General features: G+C 53.6%; 1 protein-coding gene across 3 annotated transcripts in view; it reads left to right on the top strand.

Moving 5' to 3' along the window:
- Nucleotides 1-19,519, top strand: part of LRFN5 (leucine rich repeat and fibronectin type III domain containing 5) — a 57,902-nt gene extending 38,383 nt beyond the window's left edge. For 2 of the 3 annotated variants that reach the window (XM_080593601.1, XM_080593600.1), the window contains exons 2-3: nt 9,340-10,747; nt 11,416-12,621. In XM_080593601.1, the coding sequence (XP_080449727.1) occupies nt 9,360-10,747; nt 11,416-12,358 (2,331 nt within the window). In that variant the 5' untranslated portion in view covers nt 9,340-9,359 and the 3' untranslated portion in view covers nt 12,359-12,621. Of the gene's footprint in view, nt 1-9,339; nt 10,748-11,415; nt 12,622-19,125 lie in introns of those variants that run through there. The other variant, XM_080593602.1, reaches the window with a different exon arrangement.
- The last annotated feature ends 366 nt before the right edge of the window (nt 19,520-19,885 follow it).

The following is a 19,885-nucleotide window of genomic DNA, read 5'->3' as shown; positions in this document are numbered from 1 at the left end:
GGTACCAGCTCCCAGGGGATGTGTGCTCCTCTCCTTCCTGCCTTGCTGACCATGTGAAAATGGGCCAGAGGAATTGAAATGCCCCTCCTGAAGTGTGCGTGCGCTGCCCTGGGCGGTGGGGAGCCAGGCCGAGTGCCTGGAGCTGCCGCAGCGTCTGTGCGAGGCCCCCAGCCTGGCAGCATCGCCGGGCCCTGAGCCTGCCTGCCCTGCGCTGCCCCTCGCCCCTGCTTCCTCTTCTGCCCTCCCCTCGTTGCTGTTACTGCTGGCTGGCTGAAATGGCCTCTGACTCCTGGAGGCTCTAGGATGCAGTTCTTCTGCCCACACTGCAGTGTGGTGGTCTTATACTTTCCGGTGAAAAACGGGTGATTTTCTGCCTCAGACAGAACTGGAGAGGGGCTTTGTGGCTCAGCTCAAAGATCTGTCCCGTATTCCCAGCTCTGCCACGGGCTGTGGGCAGATGCTCACAGAAAGCCCAGGTGAGTGGGTGCAGGTTGGGATCCTCTCTCAGGCACAGCAGCAGCAGAGGAAGGACTTCCAGCGGTGCTGCTCTGTGCACCAGTGCCACCCGGTCCTGCGGAGCAAGCAGCATTTATTCTCCAGTGCTGCTGCCTCTTCAGCCACCTCTTCACAAAACCTTCCCATGTCTATGAACTTTTCTCGCACGGAGATCGTTCATGCCAGACATGAGCCTTTCTCTGAACCTTTCCTACGTCACTTTTTGCCTTCTGGAGATCGAGGGACCAGACGGGCGCAGAGCCTGGCTCTGCCGTGCTCCCAGCCCTGCGGCCTGGGAATTTGCTGTGCTTGGGGGTTTGCTGTGCTCAGGGGTTTGCTGTGCTCGGGGGTTCGCTGTGCTTGGGGGGTTTGCTGTGCTCGGGGCTGCTGGCGACGCGCTCAGGTCCCGGCCAGCTCAGCACAGGGACAGGCTCTCCTTTCATGCTCGGCACAGTGCCTGGTGCACTGGTGATGGAAGCAGCGACAGCTTTGCTTGCAGATGTCAGCCTGGCGAGCAGTGCAGTCTAGGTCTTACTAGTACTGGTTCTGCTTTCTTTAGAAATCATTTTAATTAAAATAAATGTTATTTTTCACTTTAATCTTGCTGGTTTAGACCTCATTACGGGGAGAAAAATTGCCTCCCAGAATGCATTACTTCAAGTGTGTATTGCTTGCGGCGTAAGGCTGGAGGAAAACGAGAATAGCTACGAAGCAGCTCATTAGTCAGTCTGCCTCCAGCGATGGGCTATACTGCATCATTTACAGGGAGACCGTCCGCCGGGGTGCCCCTGACCACCTATGCAGTAGCGTCAGGCACACAAAAGGGAGGCCGTGGAGCTGGCAGAATTTAATGTTCTGGAAGTTGGGGGGTGCAGCTGCGTTTGTTGCAGTGTTGGAAGCCATTTAACACAGCACTGGCAATGTGCCTCCCCGTGGTGATTAACCTGTTAAATCCTCCAGCAAGTACTGCAAGTGTCCAAACCCCAAAGCAGCCCCTCCTTCCTCCTTGCAAGACCCAGGAGCAGTCAGGAGGGCCGGGGGACGCCCGGCCGCTGCTCCCCCGGTGCCCGTTGCCGCACCAGGGCCGTGGGGCTGCGAGCGCTGGGCACTGCGGGGGCGCACGGGTCCTGTCTGCGCTGTGCGGCCGTGGGGCCCCCGGGAATTGCGTTTTGATCCGAGTGCTTCTGTTTTCTTAGGTGCGCTTTGTTTCTGATTCAGGAAGACACTCAGGCATGTTTACAAACCATTGACCTTTGTGAAATTGAAGCTCCGCTTTCTCCACTTAAGTAGTTTTAGCAGATCATAAGCCACTTCTCACAGCATCTCTATTTATATGCGCCCGTTTTAGCATGGCTTCCAGATGCCTTTCAAGACCTGTGCCAGCTATTTCCTCATCCTTCATCTCGAGCAGGTGAATATGACCAGCTTCTGGACTTTTTTTCCCCACCACAAAATTGCATTTGCAAAGACCTTGAAAATCTTCTCCTGAGGCCTGGAGGGATAGGATGTGCAGTCAATAGCTTCTGTCATGACCTGAGTGATGACAGATTATGGCTGAGTCAGGCACCGTGTTAGCAGCTGGCTCAGACTAGCCGGCGGTGTGCCGTGTTCAGTTTTCCCATGTGCTCACTGTGTGCGGCACCTACAATCCAACAGACTCAGATTCAGTGGAAATCATTTGCTAATTAATTACGGCATCCTGCTGCTTCCCTTTGTTACTTAGTTCACAATATGAAAATGAAACTTGTAGCACTGGACACATCAGCAGATGCTACACTAAATCTGCTAAAGTGTATTGCTCCCAGTGAAGACCGGGGAAAAAAGTCAGCAAGCCATACATCGGGAACAGGAAGCGATTTCAATCTGATGTGCCTGCCATTTCCTTCCTGTGTCCCCTGGATCAACTCCAGGCAGAAATTTCAAATTCATTAGCTGTTTATGTGACCTCGATTGGTTACTAGAAGCAATGGGCGGTCGTTTACATTCGTAGCACGTGCACCTCGGGGCCTTTGACGCAGGCATCGGAGCTGCTGCTGCTGAACCCCGCAGGCGCCTGAGCCCTGGCCGTGCGGGGCAGGGCAGGTGTGACAGTCCCTGGGTGCGGGCGGCTCCAGCCCTGCCACCCCACGGGTGCTGGGGTGCCCTGGGCACACCGCAGTGACAGCATCCCCCGGGGCCGCGTCCTGGTACCCAGGTGTGGTGCTGGGGTCTGCCCGTGTTCCCTTGCCCAGCTGAGCGTGGCGTGAGGGCACATCCGTGCTGTTACGCAGCGCCCAGGGCTGAAGTCTGTGCTCAGAGCATGGCTTCGGCGGAGCCCGGTGCAGAGGCCAGAAGCCCTGTGGGATAGACCTGGCACGGGGAGAAAGGCTGCGTTGTTGCCCATCACATCAGTGCTTCTCCGATGAGCTTGCCAGGGCAGAGGTCTGCAGGAGGTGACAAGGACAACTGGTGTCTGTCACACAGCTCACCCCTGGGGGCTGCTTTTAAAGGCCTGGCTTCGGAGCTGGGCTCGCTGGGAGCCGGGGGGCTGGTGGTGTCAGCCTGCACCTGCCCGAGCTGGGGCGAGTCCTGAGAGGAGGTGCGCACCGGGAGGGGGCCGATGTTGTTGCTCTGGGGAGACACATTTCTAGCGCCTGCATGGCAGTGAGCCATGGAGCCCACTGTAATTCATGGTTACATGTTGTAGATGTTGAATAACTCAAATTGAAGAATCTACTAAATGAAACTAATCTAAACCTTGAGAGCCTTTTTTACTTGAACCGCAAGCATCCCATGAGGAGCTGGGGTGTCCCTATCTTTTTTCAGTAAGTTAAAGCAGTGCATACTTTCAAAGGAAACTAGCATTTGTCCATTTGTTTTCTTTTTCTTTTTTATGTTTTTAAGCAAGGCATGAGAATCAGGCAATGCTTTGCGGAGCTGATGAGGAGCCACGAGCTGTGCCGTGCTGCTGGGCGCGAGGGGCGAGGCGTGCTGGGGAGGCAGGGGGCACGGGCAGCCACCCAGCTGGGCCAGGCGGGGAGCTGACCGGCTGGGAGCCGTGCTGGGCCTGCTGGAGAGACGTGTCTTCTGCTGGTGGCTCTCTTCTAAGCCACCGCATCCTGTGGATTCAGCCATCTCCCCAAATATCTCGTCCTTGGTCACTGGCACGACACAGCGTGCGATGCAGAGCATCTTCATGAGGAAGCACTCCGCTGGCTTTCAGCAAGGTGGTGAAACACGCCTGGACTGACGTCCATCCTGAGCGGGGCCGGGTGCCCTCCCTGCGCTGAGGAGCTGGGCAGGCTGCAGCACGGGCCCGGCAATTCAAAGCCAAGTGCAGTTTCTGTTAATTGTAATATCCTGTGCTGTTCTTCAGCTGCAAATGTCAGTACATCTTTGTGTGTCACACAGATTTTAGAGCACTTGTGAGCACTTGTACAGACACATAGCTTTATTTTAAGCTTTGCTTGCATTTATATTACAACTTACATGACACTTCTAAAAAAAACCCTTGCGAATGATAAGGAACAATTTGACAAGACTAGTTGGGCACTGGGCAGCAGCAGGGACCCCACAGCACATATGGTTTTCGTTAGGACATCTCAGAGTGGAGAGAGACACCCTCGTGGGGCTTGGCCATGATCAGAGGGAGCCATACACCCACTTTTCTCTGCTCTCCTCCTTTCTCCCCCAGCGCTTGCCGACAGGAGTTTCTCGCACTGCAGCACAAGAGATCCAATAGACTCGATAGGATTTTAGAACCACCATGCTGGTGCTGGCTTGGCCCCATTTCTGGGGCATGAGCTTTTCTACCAGGACCATGGGAGGAAAGCAGACCTGAGCTTTGAGGGCAGTGTGGGGCATGGAGAGCTCCCCTCCAGGCCTGGCTGCCCCGGCTGGGGCTGGGGCCTGGGGGCTGCTCTGCTGCTGTGCTCTGCTGAGCTGCCTGCAGCACGGGACGGGATGGGATGGGATGGGATGGGATGGGACGGGACGGGACGGGATGGGATGGGACGGGACGGGACGGGACGGGATGGGATGGGATGGGATGGGATGGGATGGGATGGGATGGGATGGGATGGGATGGGATGGGACGGGACGGGACGGGATGGGATGGGATGGGATGGGATGGGATGGGATGGGACGGGATGGGACAGGATGGGGTGAGATGGGACAGGTGCTACCTGGGGGCTCTGGACTTGCCCCCACCCCATGCCCCTGCCTGGGGGCACATGAAGGAAGAAGCAATCACAAGTGCTTTTCTGTGGTCAGGTTTCCCCCTCCCCGAGTGGCAGCCGTGGGCAGCACTGGGCTGCCTGCAGCCTGTGCCGCCCCGTGTCCCGCTCCACAGGGAGGTTTCGCACATGGGAGCTGCTGACGCCTGCTTTGCCCTGCTGCAGGTTGTTCAGCATGCTGCGCCTGTGCTGGTGGATGGGGATGAGTGGGATTCCCGATCGCGGCCTGCTCTCTGCCAGTTCTGCTGCCAGACGCAGCCGCCCTCAGGGTGAGGAGCCCTTTCCACAGGGGGATGCCTCGCTCCGCGGCGGCAGCGGCACGCGTCTGACCGGGCGGCCCTGCAAAGAGAAGTTTGTCACAGATCAGTTGCACTTTTCTGCCTTGTTTGAGGACATTGTGCTCTCATCCCTTGAGCTTCAACTGCTAGGAAACTGGTCTCAGCTGCAGCTTCGAGGTGAGGAGCTCCCCAAGGGGGCTGCTGTGGAGGATGCTGCTGAGGAAGGCTCTAGGCTCCGTGTGCTGGGAGAGGAGGGACAGATCATGGCGCACACAGCACCTGTGCCCAGACAAGTGCTCCACGTGAGGGGAGCAGCGTTTGGCTGGCAGTGCCACGCGTCGCCCTCACAGCACGACTGTGCCCACGCGGAGCTTCCTGTGGTCGGGGGGTCTTTGGGCACAGCGCAGGGGCGGCAGGCCCGGGGGTGCCCTGCCATGGGCTGGGGCTCCCTTCCCCCGTGTACGTCCCACAGGCTGGGGCTGCCATGTGCCCCACTCCCACCCCATTGCTGTTTAGGGAAGCAGCTGCAGACTCAAAGCAAAAGTGTTGTTTAGACCAAAGGAGCTGAGATCCGTATGCCACTGACCTGCCCTTGGCCAGGGGGTGTCCAGAGGGCCTGCAGAAAGGGCTTCCTCACCCAGCCCAGTGTGGTGGGACACTTGCGAGCACGTGCCCAGCTTCTGCTCCCCGAGGCATTGCTCCCCAGGAGCTGCCTCTCCTGGGGTCGGCCATGGCTGTGTCGCCGTGCTGGCTGTGCAGGTCCGGGCACCCGGAGGTGGCTGAGGGTGCTGGAGAGGGCAGGCAGCCCTGGCAGTGGGCTCTGAAGGGGGAGTCTTCAAGCTCTTGAAGCTTGCTCGACTCCTGACACTTCCTTGTCATCCTTTCTCCAGCAGCGAAATCACCCACTGCCCGTCCGTGGGGCGCCGGCTCCACGTTCTCCCTTTGCGTCTGTCCTGCACTCAGCACTCGGCACAGACCCTCATCACAGATTGCCAGAAGCTGAGCAGTGCGCAGAGTTTGTGAGGCTTAGCTGAGGTCCAGCCCAGGGACAGGCTGTGTGTCAGTGCCCTGGCAGGACGGGACGGCATAGGGCACCTGGTGAAGACGTGGTTGGTGTTGGTGTGTTTGGCAATAACCCCCCTGAAGGGGCAGGAGAGCGCCGGCCTCATGGCTCCATCAGCAGTGGGGGCAGCAGCGGCAGCCCCGGGGCCTGGCCGTGGGCAGCGCTGGTGTGGTGGTGCCTCCTGGACACAGTGCGGGTCTCAGGTGAGAAGCCAGCTGTAGGAGGGATCTGTGCTTGCTTCCACCCCAGTCAAACTGAGGCAGCACTTCATTTACATTGCCACGTGCACCCAGAGTGATGGAGGGCTGCTGGCACAGTGTGTTTCACTGGCTCAGTTAGTCAGAAGAAGGCTGGGAACTGGGAGGCTGCTTGAAGCTGCGCTTGCTCTCAGATAAGTTGTCCGTGAAAGCAGTTGCAGGATGGCGGAGAAGGGTTAGGTCCTGTCTGGCACAGGAGGCGAGTGACCCAGGAGTTATGGAGGGCAAAGAGGGTACCTGCGGGGCTGGCCAGCGGCAGCAGCTCTGCGAGGGGCTGCGCAGCATAGGGAAGAGGGTCACTGCGGGTAGGCTTTAAGTTTGCGTTTGTTTATGTCGCCGTTTTGTTTGTAACAGTCTTTCCAAACTTGTCATCTGAAGCTTTACCCTCTGCTTTACTTAAATGCACCTTGCTGACTTTGTTTTAATCCTGCGTAGCTCTGAAAATGAACTTGGCTGAATCTGAGAAATGCTGAGCGCATTACTTTAATCACAGCTACAAATCTAAATGAGCTGTATTGTATTAGCAAATCTAAATGAGTACGGTGTTCCCAAGCCAGGATTGTTTGGGGACCTCAGCAGTCAGGCCATGGATGCTGCTAAGCTGCAAAGTTTATTTTGAATCTGTGTGCGCCAGATCCAGGCTAAAAGAGAAAATCCTGCCTGGAACGGGTGGGCGACTGCAGCGGTTGCTCAGGGAGGTGGCTCCGGGGGGTGGTCCCCAGTGGGCTCGGGGTGTTGCACAAGGTGGGTTATTTCTGCAGAGCTTCCTTAGCCCATGGTCATTGTCAGAACTGTCCTTTAGTTCTGTTTGCACCTGCAGAACAACCCCGATGTACAATGCTGACACAAGAGGTACAAAATTTAACCCACAAAATATATTTAAACGCTGCCCGGGAGGTTTGCTTTCTGCTACAATTAATGCAAAAAATTATCCCCAACAGAGTGCAAAAGGTTTCGTTCTAAAGTTTTACAGTTTCTGACAAGAGCAGGCTGCCTCCCGTGAGGTTAACGGAAAGGGGAAACAAATTTAATAGGTGCATTTATAGCCCAAGAATGGCCAGTTTCCGCTGGAGGAGTCCCGTATAAATTGGTGCCACGTTGGATTGTATAGCGAGCAAATTGCACTCTCAGCTGGCTGTAAAAAGTAAATTTGTTTTTATATCCTTTTCCAGTTGTCAGATAAATAGCAGTTCTCTTCAGCAAACGTTGCTGGTGCGTGGCAGCACAGCGGACGTGCTGGCAGGTGCCAGGAGCTGGGCTCCCCTGCTCGGAGGCACCCTCCGCCGGGTCCCACGGGAGGGAAGCCCAGGGTGCCGGCAGGGCGGCGGGGAGCGCTGGGAGCGAGCACCGTCTGCCTGAAGCCGGCAGCACGCTGAGCACGAATAGCTTCACTCATCAGGAGGCCATATGTTTGGAGATTTCACCGGGGGGTTTGGGATGGTTCCCAACACTGCAATAACAATAGGCTCTACCTTCAGTGGCATATTCATTTTTGAACTTAAATCTGACAGTTAAAGACTTCTTTTTTAATTTTATGTTATTTTCCTTAATGAGGGCTTACTGGTTATAGTCAGTAGTCATGAGAAATATTAGCAAAAGGGAAAAAAAATAGTGCTGAAAGGCAGGTTTTAGGGACTGGTATTTTCACTTACCCTTCCTGTGCCTTAGGTTTGCATGGCAGCGTGGATTGATTATAGATAGACTAGACAACAGGAGATGTAATTATTGTTGTAATATTAAATACCTTTAAATATCTGTGAAAATTCAAGACCCCTGCATATGGTTAGCTGTGAAACTTTTTTTACATTATTTTTGTTAGTACACTTCTAGGATGATGATGTGTCTGAATAATCTGATCGGTGTATGAATTGTTTTAGCAATCCCAAAGGAAGCTGACTGCTTCATTTCCATTGTGGAGTCCTGCTGAAGACAGTTGCTTAAAACTGAGCCGTTTTTCTCCTGAAACTCATATGTATTGCTCAGCAGGACTGTGTTTCTGCCCATGCTTCTCACTTTCGGCATGGAGGCATACCTGGGAATATACCACCGTCTTCATCCACCAATGGGTACTGCGGTGAATGTGCTGTGACAAAGGGGCGTTCAGAAACTGGTAGCATTGCACTTGTGGAGTTTTTAGCAGAGTGACTGATAGACGATTTCATTTAATTGGTGTGGGCATGGTTGTTATCTTCCTTGTTTTCATACTCTGTGAGGATCCTGGATCTACCAATGTAAAAGATAAGGCTAATTGAACTGTCAGGGTTTCTGGGATAAGAGTGCGGCACTGCTGTAGCATCAGGGAAAACAGCGATACTCTAAAATTAGCCCATGTTCCACTTTTAGTAAGATCGCTGTTGGTTTTTTTCCTTTTTTTTCTCTTCCTTTTTTTTTTTTGTTTGTTTGCTTGCTTTATTCACATTTTTGTTTGTTTATTTTTTTGAATGACATAAAGTTATTTCCTTCTGGGTTTATTCTGAAAATAGCATTAAGAGTTTAAATGTTCAGTAGAAATTGTTATAAACCTATTGAATGATTTAGAGGCCACTGAGAATTTTAGGTTAGCATGTAAAGCACACATGAAACATCCCTTCTTTCCAATATGCAAATGGCATTATCACAAAGTGGCTCTAGATCATGAGGTCAAGAGCATCTTTGGAAGTTCAGTGTCTGCTTCGCAAGTCTGCGGATGAGCTCTAGCAGGAGGGGCTCAAAAGGCACCACTGCTGCAACGTGTGGTGCCACCAACTGCTTCCAAACCGCTTTGTCATTTGCATATAAATGTGTACATGTCTGTATGTATATGTCTGTATCCATATGTATAAAAATCTCAGTTGTTCTTCTGGAAGGTACTGTAGAAGCTCTTATGTCAGGATATGGACAATTATAAAGACATCTGGTAGTAAGATGGGAAAGAAAGACTGTTATATGAACCTCAGTTTCATGATTTAACCATAGATGGCTTGTCTTTCTTTTTTTTATGATCTTACTTGCTAATCTTGCGGGCATTAACAACCATTTTTTCTTCCTTACAGGCTCGTGAACCTAATCTACAATGGAAAAACTGCTTTTGTTTCTGCTGTTCATTGGCGTAGCAGTGAGAGCTCAGATCTGCCCAAAGCGCTGTGTCTGTCAGATTTTGTCTCCGAACCTTGCGACCCTTTGTGCCAAGAAAGGGCTCTTATTTGTTCCACCAAACATTGACAGGAGGACCGTGGAATTAAGGCTGGCAGACAACTTTGTTACAAACATTAAAAGGAAAGACTTTGCCAATATGACCAGCCTTGTGGACCTGACGCTGTCCAGGAATACAATAAGTTTTATCACACCTCACGCGTTTGCTGACTTGCGCAATTTGCGGGCTTTGCATTTGAACAGCAACCGATTGACTAAGATCACCAATGACATGTTCAGTGGACTCTCCAATCTTCATCACTTGATACTTAACAACAACCAGCTGACACTGATTTCTTCCACAGCTTTTGATGATGTTTTAGCTCTTGAGGAATTGGATTTGTCTTACAACAATCTGGAAACCATCCCCTGGGATGCCGTGGAGAAGATGGTTAGTTTGCACACTCTCAGTCTAGACCACAATATGATTGATCATATTCCTAAAGGGACCTTCTCCCACCTCCACAAGATGACCAGGTTAGATGTCACGTCTAACAAACTGCAGAAGCTACCGCCTGATCCTCTCTTCCAGCGAGCTCAGGTACTGGCAACCTCAGGAATTATCAGCCCCTCTACTTTTGCGTTAAGCTTTGGTGGAAACCCTTTGCATTGCAACTGTGAGCTTTTGTGGCTGAGGCGTCTTTCCAGGGAAGACGACCTGGAGACATGTGCTTCTCCCCAGCTCTTGTCTGGCCGGTACTTCTGGTCAATCCCTGAGGAGGAGTTCCTGTGCGAGCCTCCCCTCATTACCAGGCACACCCACGAGCTGAGGGTGCTGGAGGGCCAAAGGGCAGCACTGAGGTGCAAGGCCCGGGGGGATCCAGAACCAGCAATTCATTGGATTTCACCCGAGGGCAAACTTATTTCTAATGCAACGAGGTCTGTGGTGTACGACAACGGGACGCTCGACATCCTCATAACGACGGTGAAGGACACGGGCTCTTTCACCTGCATTGCTTCCAACCCAGCTGGGGAAGCCACACAGACGGTGGACCTGCACATAATTAAACTCCCTCACTTGCTGAACAGTACTAACCACATCCACGAGCCTGACCCTGGCTCCTCGGATATCTCTACGTCCACCAAGTCAGGCTCTAATGCGAGCAGCAGCAATGGGGATACTAAAGTCAGTCAAGACAAGAAGGTGGTCGTCGCTGAAGCAACATCGTCTACTGCTTTGCTGAAATTCAATTTTCAAAGAAACATACCTGGAATACGCATGTTCCAGATCCAGTACAACGGTACTTACGATGACTCCCTTGTTTACAGGTAAGGCAGAGCCAGCCCGGCCCGGCCCAGCCCGTGCCCAGGGCCCCTCCGAGCTGGGTGCTCTCCGCTCCTCCAGCGGCTGGCGGCGCGAGCCTGCTGCAGGAGTAATGTGGTGTTCAGCTCGCAGACAGGGCAATTGCTCTGAGTGCTGTTATTTTTGGTAATCCAAATGGACTCTAATCCTCTAAAGTAATCTGATTAGCAAAAGGATTGTAAAGTTAGATGAGCTAAGTGGATGTTAACACTCTCAATTTTATGAAAACACAGGGAAAACACTGCCCGTAAATGCGTTCCTGTGAGCGCGCCCTGGCTGCTGTGGCAGTGCCCGTGCAGGAGCAGTGCGGGGATGTGCTGTGCACCCTGGGTGGATTTGTTCTGAGTCTCAGCTGTAACAGTTATACCTTTCAAAACTGTGTTTTTCTTAATTTCATCTATGTTTTCGCAATGGTCTTTCTCAAGAGGGGCTCTGCTGAGCAGAAGCCGTGCAGGGGGAGCGTGGTGCTGCCTGCTGCCGCACCAGAGCCAAGGCAGCGTGGGGACGACTGGAAGGGCAGGATGGGAGGACCGAGGCCCCGGTGGGGTCAGCATGGCTGGGGGCTCCGGCAGGTGGGCTGGGAGGTGGCTCTGGGTCTTCCATGTCTGTTGACGCCAATCTCCTCATTCCCCAGAATGATACCTCCCACGAGCAAAACCTTCCTGGTCAACAACCTGGCTGCTGGGACTGTGTACGACCTGTGCGTCTTGGCCATCTACGATGACGGGATCACCTCGCTGACTGCCACCCGCGTCGTGGGGTGCACGCAGTTCACCACCGAGCAGGATTACGTGCGCTGCCATTTCATGCAGTCCCAGTTCCTGGGTGGGACCATGATTATCATCATTGGTGGGATCATCGTGGCCTCGGTGCTCGTGTTCATCATCATCCTCATGATCCGCTACAAGGTGTGCAACAACAACGGGCAGCAGAAGGCCACCAAGGTCAGCAACGTGTACTCGCAGACGAACGGGGCTCAGATGCAGGGCTGCGGCGGGGTGCTGTCCCAGTCCGTGTCCAAGCAGGCTGTCGGGCACGAGGAGGGCGTCCAGTGCTGCAAGGCTGCCAGCGACGGCGCCGCCCCCTCGCCGGAGACCGGCTCCGGCCAGGACGCCGCCACCACTACCTCCGCTTTGCCTCACGCGTGGACTTCCAGCGCTTCTGCGCCCCAGAAGCAGAAGCGGAAGCCGGGGCCAAAGCCAGGCAGCGAGCCGCAGAGTGAAGCTGTCACGAATATCGAGTCCCAAAACACTAACAGAAATAACTCCACTGCTCTGCAGCTAGCTAGCCGTCCCCCCGACTCTGACAAAGGGGCCCCCACGTACAAAAGAGCACAATCAAAGCCAAGTAAGTTTCTCACTTTGCCGGCCGCCACGTCCAGAGCCAAGCGCAGGCTGTCGCTGGGCGGGGAGCTGCTGCAGTGCCGCTGCCACCTGGACGCCCCGGGCGCGGGCGGACTGTGCTCCAGGCGCAGCCTCTCTATGAACGGGATGCTGACCCAGGCAGACCGCTCTGACGGGGAGAGTGGAAAAGCAACTTTCTCGAGTTCTGAGTGGATATTGGAAAGCACTGTGTGACCTGCCTTTTGTTTTATTTTTTTTTTTAAGTTAAATTTTTTATTTCGGTGAAAAACAAAACACCAAATGTCGTGTGAAACTCCATCTCCTAGGGAATGGGATTTGGAAGTCCACTGTTGTCTCGCTGATTAATGGCTTGTTCACGCGGGGTTCTCTATAAGCCACCCAGTGCACACAGGGTTTTATTTAGTTTCCATTTTGTTTTATTTATTATCAAAACTGAAGGCAACATTGAGAGATTAAAAAAAAAAAAAAGAAAAAAATTAAGGGGTGAAAAAAGCATGATACAGCACCAGTGCCTTCCCTACTCTAGGACTGGCTTCCTGGTTCTGCAGTAGCAGAAAACACAAGAGAGAGTTTTCACAGAAAAAGCCTTTTATAAAGGAAATGAAATTTCCTCCAAGCTAACAAATAACCACTTCTGGATCAATCAGTAAAATATTTTTTAAAATGGTCAGACTGTATATTTCTTTTCCGTGACAATGGTGTTGCCTTTGTTTTTAGGCAGATGCTGTACAGAAACAACAACATTGTGTTGTTATCTTGTGTAAAATAAAATACTCACTCGGTACACCCAGCCGGCCTCACGGTATCTGCCCGCCCGCAGCCCTGCCCGGGGCGCGGACAAGGAGGAGGAGGAGGAGGAGGAGGAGGAGGAGGACTGGGACAGGGGAGCACTGGGGCAAGGGTCCCCCTCTGTCCAGAGCCGGGGTGTCAGTGCCAAAGCTGGGAAAACTGCCGCCTTTCAGCAGCAGCACCCAGGGCCAATACCTGACCAGTTGCTCCCAGCTCGTGCGAAGCTTGGTTTGCTGCATGGGAATTGACTTTGTCGAGCTCCAAGGAGGGCGCAGGCAGCTCGGGATGGCGGGCAGCGAGCCCGAGCGGAGCAGCAGGTGTGGGTGCCGGGGCCGCGTGCCGCTGCGGGAGGGCAGCAGCGGGCTCTGGAGCCGCTCGGCGAGCGCCGAGGGCAGGGGTGGTGGTGGCGACCCGGTCTGGTCTGGGCCTTTGGGGGCCCGTTTCCTCTAAGCGCTACAGTTTGCATCAGGCCACCATGCAAAGACAAGCATATGGCAGTAAGTGGTAACAGTTGAAACACCCACGTTGTGAGGATGACAAATGTGCTGCTGCTGCTCTGCTCATTCTAAAGAAAATTTAACAATTACTATTAATTAAACTTGTAAGGTCATTGTGTTTAAATCAAAGACAGTTGAACTGAGCAATTTCAGTGCATTCTCAGATGCTAAATACTGGTTTTAATATAGGCTTTGTGACCATTAAAGCGATACAATAGTTAAATTTTATACCCCCTGTGCTTGTGCTCGAAGGAAATACAACCCAAGCAGATGCTTGAAGATGTCCTGGCTCTAAGCCAGCGCATCCGTGCAGCGGGTCAGCCCCAGGGCTGTCGTGGAAGGGGGCTCCTCCTCACAGTCCTCTGGGATTCTGCTGCCGAGGTGCTACGGCTCTGCCCTGGGGCGTGCAAAACCTTCTGTGGGTCTTGGCTGCGGTGTGCCGCTCCCTGCTTGGGCTGTCTGTCCGGGAGGCGTGGATCCTGGGTGGGGGTGGTGTAAAGCACACGAAAAGAAGAGGCTGTTTCTTTTTTAGAAAGCCCTTTCTCTTCTTTGGAAGTGCGGAGACCAGAAAGGAAACGAAGCCTCAAAATTAGAATACCCGTTTCCTGCTGGAAAAGCTAAAAACATCCCTCCAAATTTCTCTGGAAGATCACGTTCTTCTAGAGGGGATGTATGCACATAAATTAGCCAGTAAAATAGCGCACCACCAGAGACAGTGATATATTTGTCAAAGTGATGGTAGTTTGAAAATGAAGGCATTGTCAAGTATGGGAAAAATGAGTACTTAAGTGCTCCATTGAGGAGCTGGATCTCTGCAGGTAGTACCTTCACTTTATGCTTGGGTAAGGAGACAGCTCTAAAGGTTTTCTGCTGAGGTACTTGTTTTAATTGTGCGTTTTAAAAACATCAAATGAAAATGCTTTATATGTTGTCTAAAATTGGACGTGTGTCTAATGTTTTGTGAAGGTGCTAAAACATTAATAGCTTCTGGGGGCTTAGGGGGTTTTATTTTCATATTTTTAATTTTTTACTCTAAGGAATCGATTTTCTAAACACTGAAGCTGAGTATTCCGTCCACAATGCATTTGTATAAGCAGCTTAGAAGGACCATATGTCACCGTGTTTGATTTAATTCTGTGCTAATATTGCAGGAACAGTTAGACCTGGAAAGCTGAGGTTTCTTCTCATGCAGCTTTCTCTCTTCGTCAGAGATGAGTATCCATTGGGTATGCACTGTGCCACTGCCACTGTAGTAAATGTACAGCAGGACATTTCATTTTATTTGGGCTTGATTCCACCAAAAGCCATGCGAAGGAGGAAATTCTGTCCTTTCTGTTCTGCACAACCAGAGGCTGCCAACAGTTAGAGGCAGAAAAAGTGCTGAGATACTGCTTGATCAGAAGAATAACATTTATGTATGTTTGTTCAGTGACGTTCTGGAAAATTTTCTAGTTCTTCGGAAACAAAAGTGTGCATTTAATGAATCCAAGCCAGGAGTACCCCGCCGCGGGTGCTTGGTGCCAGCACGCTGGCAGGCCCTGGGAGCTCGGGGCGCTGGTGGCGTGCTGAGGCTCACACGGGCCTGGTGTGCTGGGCCCTGCTCCCGGCTGAGCTCCGCCGGCCCGGGGCTGTGCAAGGGGTGTGCGGCACCGAAACCAGCAGGCGGGACCGTGCTGCCCCGGGTATCACCTGGCCTGCAGGTCTGCTGCCTTTTAATGATGCTTCTTGAAAATAGGTTTTACTCCTACTAAAATTTCTGGCACATGCTTCCTCTTACGTCTTTCTAAATACACTCGTAATCCCTTTTCCAGAGCATGGTTGTGCTGTTAAGGAGGTCTGGTACCAATAATGTTTGGATGGAGAAGCAGGGTTTTGTTGGGTAAGAAGTTTGTTGTGTTAGCTTTTCTTTCTGTGCCGCTTTCTGCTTATGTTTTGGACATGTTCTTGACAGTGAATATATGGTACTGCTCAGCTCTGGGTGCAAATGTGGCTTTATTTCTGGCAACGTGTCCCGGTTTGCTTGAAGCCCCCCACCAGGCACCCGTGCAGCCCCGCGATAGATAACGAGGTGAATGGGGGGGATGCGGCCGCCTGCTGGGTGCCTGGCCGAGGTCCGGCAGGCGGCCGGGGGTGCGGAGGCGCGTGTGGCCCGGCGGGCGATGCCCGCGGAGGGCTGCGGGGTGGTGCCGTCCCCACCGCGGGCTCTGCCCTGTGGTGCTGGCGCTGGCGGCCGCCACGTGGCTGCAGGGACAGGTCCCGTGGTGGCTGGGCAGATCCTGGCGGGGCGGCGGGAGGTGGTGGCAGGGCCCGTTCCCGCACGCTCCCGCTCTGCCAGCGTCCCCGTGGCCGTGCCTGGCGTGTGGCGCGGCGCCAGCGCCTGTCCCGGCGGGTCTCTCGCGGCTGGTGCTGCGCCCAGCAGAGCTGCTGGAGGCTGGCGCTGTGCTCGCTGCCGAGCAGAGCTGGTCGCATTTTCCCAGAGGTCTGCTGGTCGCTGCCGCGTGCTCGCACGTTGCGGTGCTGAGTAACGCGAGCCAGCTGCGCGCCCGCGAAGCAGCAGGAGCCAGCCGATCGATGCCGAGCTCTGGTGGGTGGCAGTCCTGCAGGGCCGGCTGTCCCTGGGTCCCGCGGCAGCCTGCTGTCCCTGTGCCCACTGCTCACGTGTCCTTCAAAAAGCACAGCGTAGCTCTTCCTGCGTCGCCTGTAAAACCAGCACCCAGAGCCACAGCAGGCACTGTGCAGGGAGAGGCAGTGGGTTTTAGTCCCCGGTGATTGATCCAACAAGCAAAAGTAATGGTCACGGTTGTTATCGCTTACTATTGCTTCTCTTCTTTTTAATTGGGAGAAACTGGAATCTCAGAGGTCCTGCTTGCAGAGTGGCAACATTTGTCAACCTCGCAATATCTCCAGGCAATTTATTGTCCTGTTCTTTTAAGGTGCTCCTTGTAACAAGTGATGTTCTCTTGCTCTCTTAAAGCAGCAATAACAACAGTAACAGAACAACACAATGCCTTTCCCATGGTAACTTAGTAAGTAATTTTAAGGTAGGTCAAAGTTCTGGTTTAAAAAAAACAAAACAAAACAAAACAAAACACAACACAGCAAAATCAATAGGGTCCTGCTTACTGAAAACATCTCCAGTACTTTGCTTTTGCAAATGTCTTTCTGCACGCCTTCTAGTTCAGCACTGACTGTGACACCAAAACGCGGATTGCCTCTGCAGCTGTGGGCTGTGGCAGCATCTCCTCTCCTCTGTGCAGATGTGCAAGTGTGCGCCTTTGTCACAGGTGTGGTGCATTGGGTGCGTACCATCATTTAAAAAAAAAAAACAGCTTTTCCTGTATACAGCTAATGTTTTATTTAAAAAAAAAAACACACAAAAACAACAAAAAACTTTCCCTGTATACAGCTAATGTTAACAGCTAGAGCCTAACAGTGTTCTGCAAGGAAAGCACCGTCCCCATGGCAGTGGCTGTGTTACCTCTCCCACTGTGGGGTGCCCAGGCCCCCTGTTGGGCCGGTGCTCCCGGTGCCCCCAGTAAGTAGCCTTGCTGCAGCACCCCTCTGAGCCCGCGCCCCCTGCAAGTCGGCGGTGCTCACCGCTGCGCCCGCCCCAGGGCTGGCGTGTCCCTCGGGGCAGCGGGGCGGAGAGGGGCAGCAGCACTGACTGTCCCACCGGGGCTGCGGGGAGGTGGCTGCGTTAGGCACGTGTGCTCTGATGTCGGATGAAGTCAACGCTGTGAAGTGTGAAGAACAAATGTGCCATATTCTGAGTCGCTCTTTGAGTGTGGCTGGGGCCTTGCTTTCACAGCAGCGCAGGTGTCCGTGAAGCAAAAGTGTGCAGGTTAGTGGGGCCGAAATTGAATGGGTTAAAGCATGTACAACCTGGCATCAGTAATACAAGACCAAGAGAAGGCAAATCCTACTGATCTTGCTGATAGTAAGCTTTTAATACAATTGATTTATTCACAAGAGCCAGGCGTGAAGGCTGCTGCTTTAGCAAGAAGGAAGCTTAGCTTGCAAGGAAAGAAACTAAAAAAGAAAAAAGCAAACATGGCAAATTGCTGGCTGCAGTGAGACCATGAGTTTGAAACTTTGTCTCTGTGGAAGTAAGCAGAATGAGCTCTGCTGCTTTTGTTGTGCTGGAACAAGCCGTGTCCCCCTCAGGCCATTTGAAGTTGTTATTCAATTGATATCAACTTCCCAATTGATAGAAATTAGTAATAACTGATAACAATTGTTATCAATTGGGAAATTGGAAGTCCATGTGCCTGCCTTGATGCCACAATGTGCGTCCCCCAGGGGAAGCCTGGTCGGTACTGGGGGGCACCTCAGGAGGGGCTACCCCTCGCCCCAGCTCACAGAGCCCTGCAGGAGGGTGGCCACATGCTGGAGACAGGAGAGCAGAGGAGGGGATGCATTTCCCTGCTTTTTTCCCCGAGTCTGTAGCTAGAGCAGCGCAGGTCAGGAGCGTGTCCCCAGCACCGCAAGTGCACTGGGAGCTGCTGCCCTCCTGCGCGTGCAGCGCACGCGTGCCGGTGGGGCTGCCCGAGCCCGTGGGAGCTACCGGGGGCAGCTTTTAGTGTGGGAATAGTCACGGCATGTCCTGGCCTGACGCGGAGCCTCACGGGCACTCGTTCATTAAACTCCTGGCTTTGCCCTGAAGGCGCTTTCTGGGCTGGCTCAGCACAGCTGCCTAGCTGTCTGGGGCTGCACCATGGGGCCCATTTCCTCTGTCACGTTGAAGCTGCCCTTTAAGGGTGACTTCTGCTGGTGCTGGAGCCCTGTGAGACACTGGGTGAGCCCGCAAGGCGCAGCATTGCTGCGGCCGGGAGGAGCCACAGGGCCACCTCGGAGCAGCTTTGGTCTCCCAGCATCACCGGGAATTTTGTGTGCAAGCCACGCCGTCTCTTCTGCACAGGAAATTTTGTTTGCAGAGGACAATGAGAAGGAAGATTAAGGGTTCTGGCACCTGCCCTCTCCACCCCCGTGCTCCCTTGGGTGGGGTGGTGGTGGGCAGCACAACCTTCCTGCGGGGTCGGTGGGCAGGGAGCCCCCCAAGCCCCGGTGCTTGGCTTCACGCAGCTGGGAGAGCTGTGACTGCAAGGGCGAACTGAAAGCAGGGCGCCTGGCTGGTAGGTGGGTGCTGGCGTTCCCGAAGGTAAGTGAGGCTATGGGGCTGGCAGGCAGCGAGGCCGGAGCCCTGCCACGCGTGGCAGTGGCCTCCCCGAGGAGCAGGGGCCCCCTGTGCCGCCTGCTCTCCCTGCTCCCCCCGGCGCACACGGTGCGGTTGCTCACTGACGGGCACTTACAAACCTGCACGTTTTCCACATAGCGACTTTTTCACTTGCATGTAAACCTTGCAAGGGCCAGTGCTGGACACGTGCCCATCCACTGCTTTCTTTTGGTGTTTTCACTTCTGTGCAAACTTCTGAAACTATACCAAGAGTTGAAATCCCTATCGTAGAAAAGGGCTTCACCTCAGAGAAGGCAAAAGCCAATCTAGAAAACGGAAAACCCTCTGATTCTGGAACAATGATCTTTACCTGGTCTTTGCTTTGTGTGGGCGTTTTTTGTTTGTTCATTTCCCTTTTGCAGCAAGGGGCCAGCCAGCACTCCTGCTGCAGCCGAGGCCAGGCGAAAGGCCCGATGCTGCGCTTCGTCCCCTCACTGTCTCTGTTCTGTCTCTTTGCACAGAAGCTGACCCGAAGGATGCCTGCCCTCCTCCGCTCCCTGAAAACGTTGCCACCGACGTTTTTACTCGGCAGAAAACAATACGATTCCATCGCAGTGAAGATTGATGTGTCGAACCGTGCTCACTCCCATCAAAACTCTTACTTGAAGCCGTGGCTGAAGCCAAGAGGCCGTGGAGGTTGGCTGTGTCGGATAAACTTTCTTCCCCAGTTCACAGATTCCCCATCTCCCATCTGCCACATTAAGTCTAAATACATTTTTTTCTGGTGTCTGAGGTTTTTATAAAACTAATGATGAAAAATTTGGTGGCAACAGCTGCAGTACCGGTCATGTTAAACGTTGCCAGTGGTGAGTTCACAAACTGTAAACATGGTAGCTTATATCACCTTAATGAATAAATGTTTTACTACGACGGAGCTGGCATGTGGGTTGATTCGGAGGGCAGCGCCCGGGGCCGTGACACCTCCTGTGTGCGGGTGCTGCTGCCCCGTGCCCGCGGCCCCGAGCGCGGTGTGGGGCTGGTGCCGCGGTGCTGCCGGTGCCCACGGCGTGGGCGGGACACTGCCCGCGCCTCTGCCCCTGGTCCCCTCGGGAAGAGCCGCCTGGGTCTCGCCCACCCCAGGGCTGGGAGCGGGGAGGGGAGCCCCTCCTGCCCCTGGGCACCACCGAAACCCCGCTTTTGCACCCGCGTCTCTCTCCTCCGGACGGGGCCCCGGGTGTGCGGCCGTGTTTGGGTGCCCTGTGCTCCTGCAGCACCAGCCCT

Source organism: Anser brachyrhynchus (assembly GCF_964034855.1).
Source record: "Anser brachyrhynchus genome assembly, chromosome: 5".
Lineage (NCBI taxonomy): Eukaryota > Metazoa > Chordata > Aves > Anseriformes > Anatidae > Anser > Anser brachyrhynchus.
Note: the sequence above shows the minus strand (reverse complement) of the source record. Positions and strands in the feature narration are given on the sequence as shown.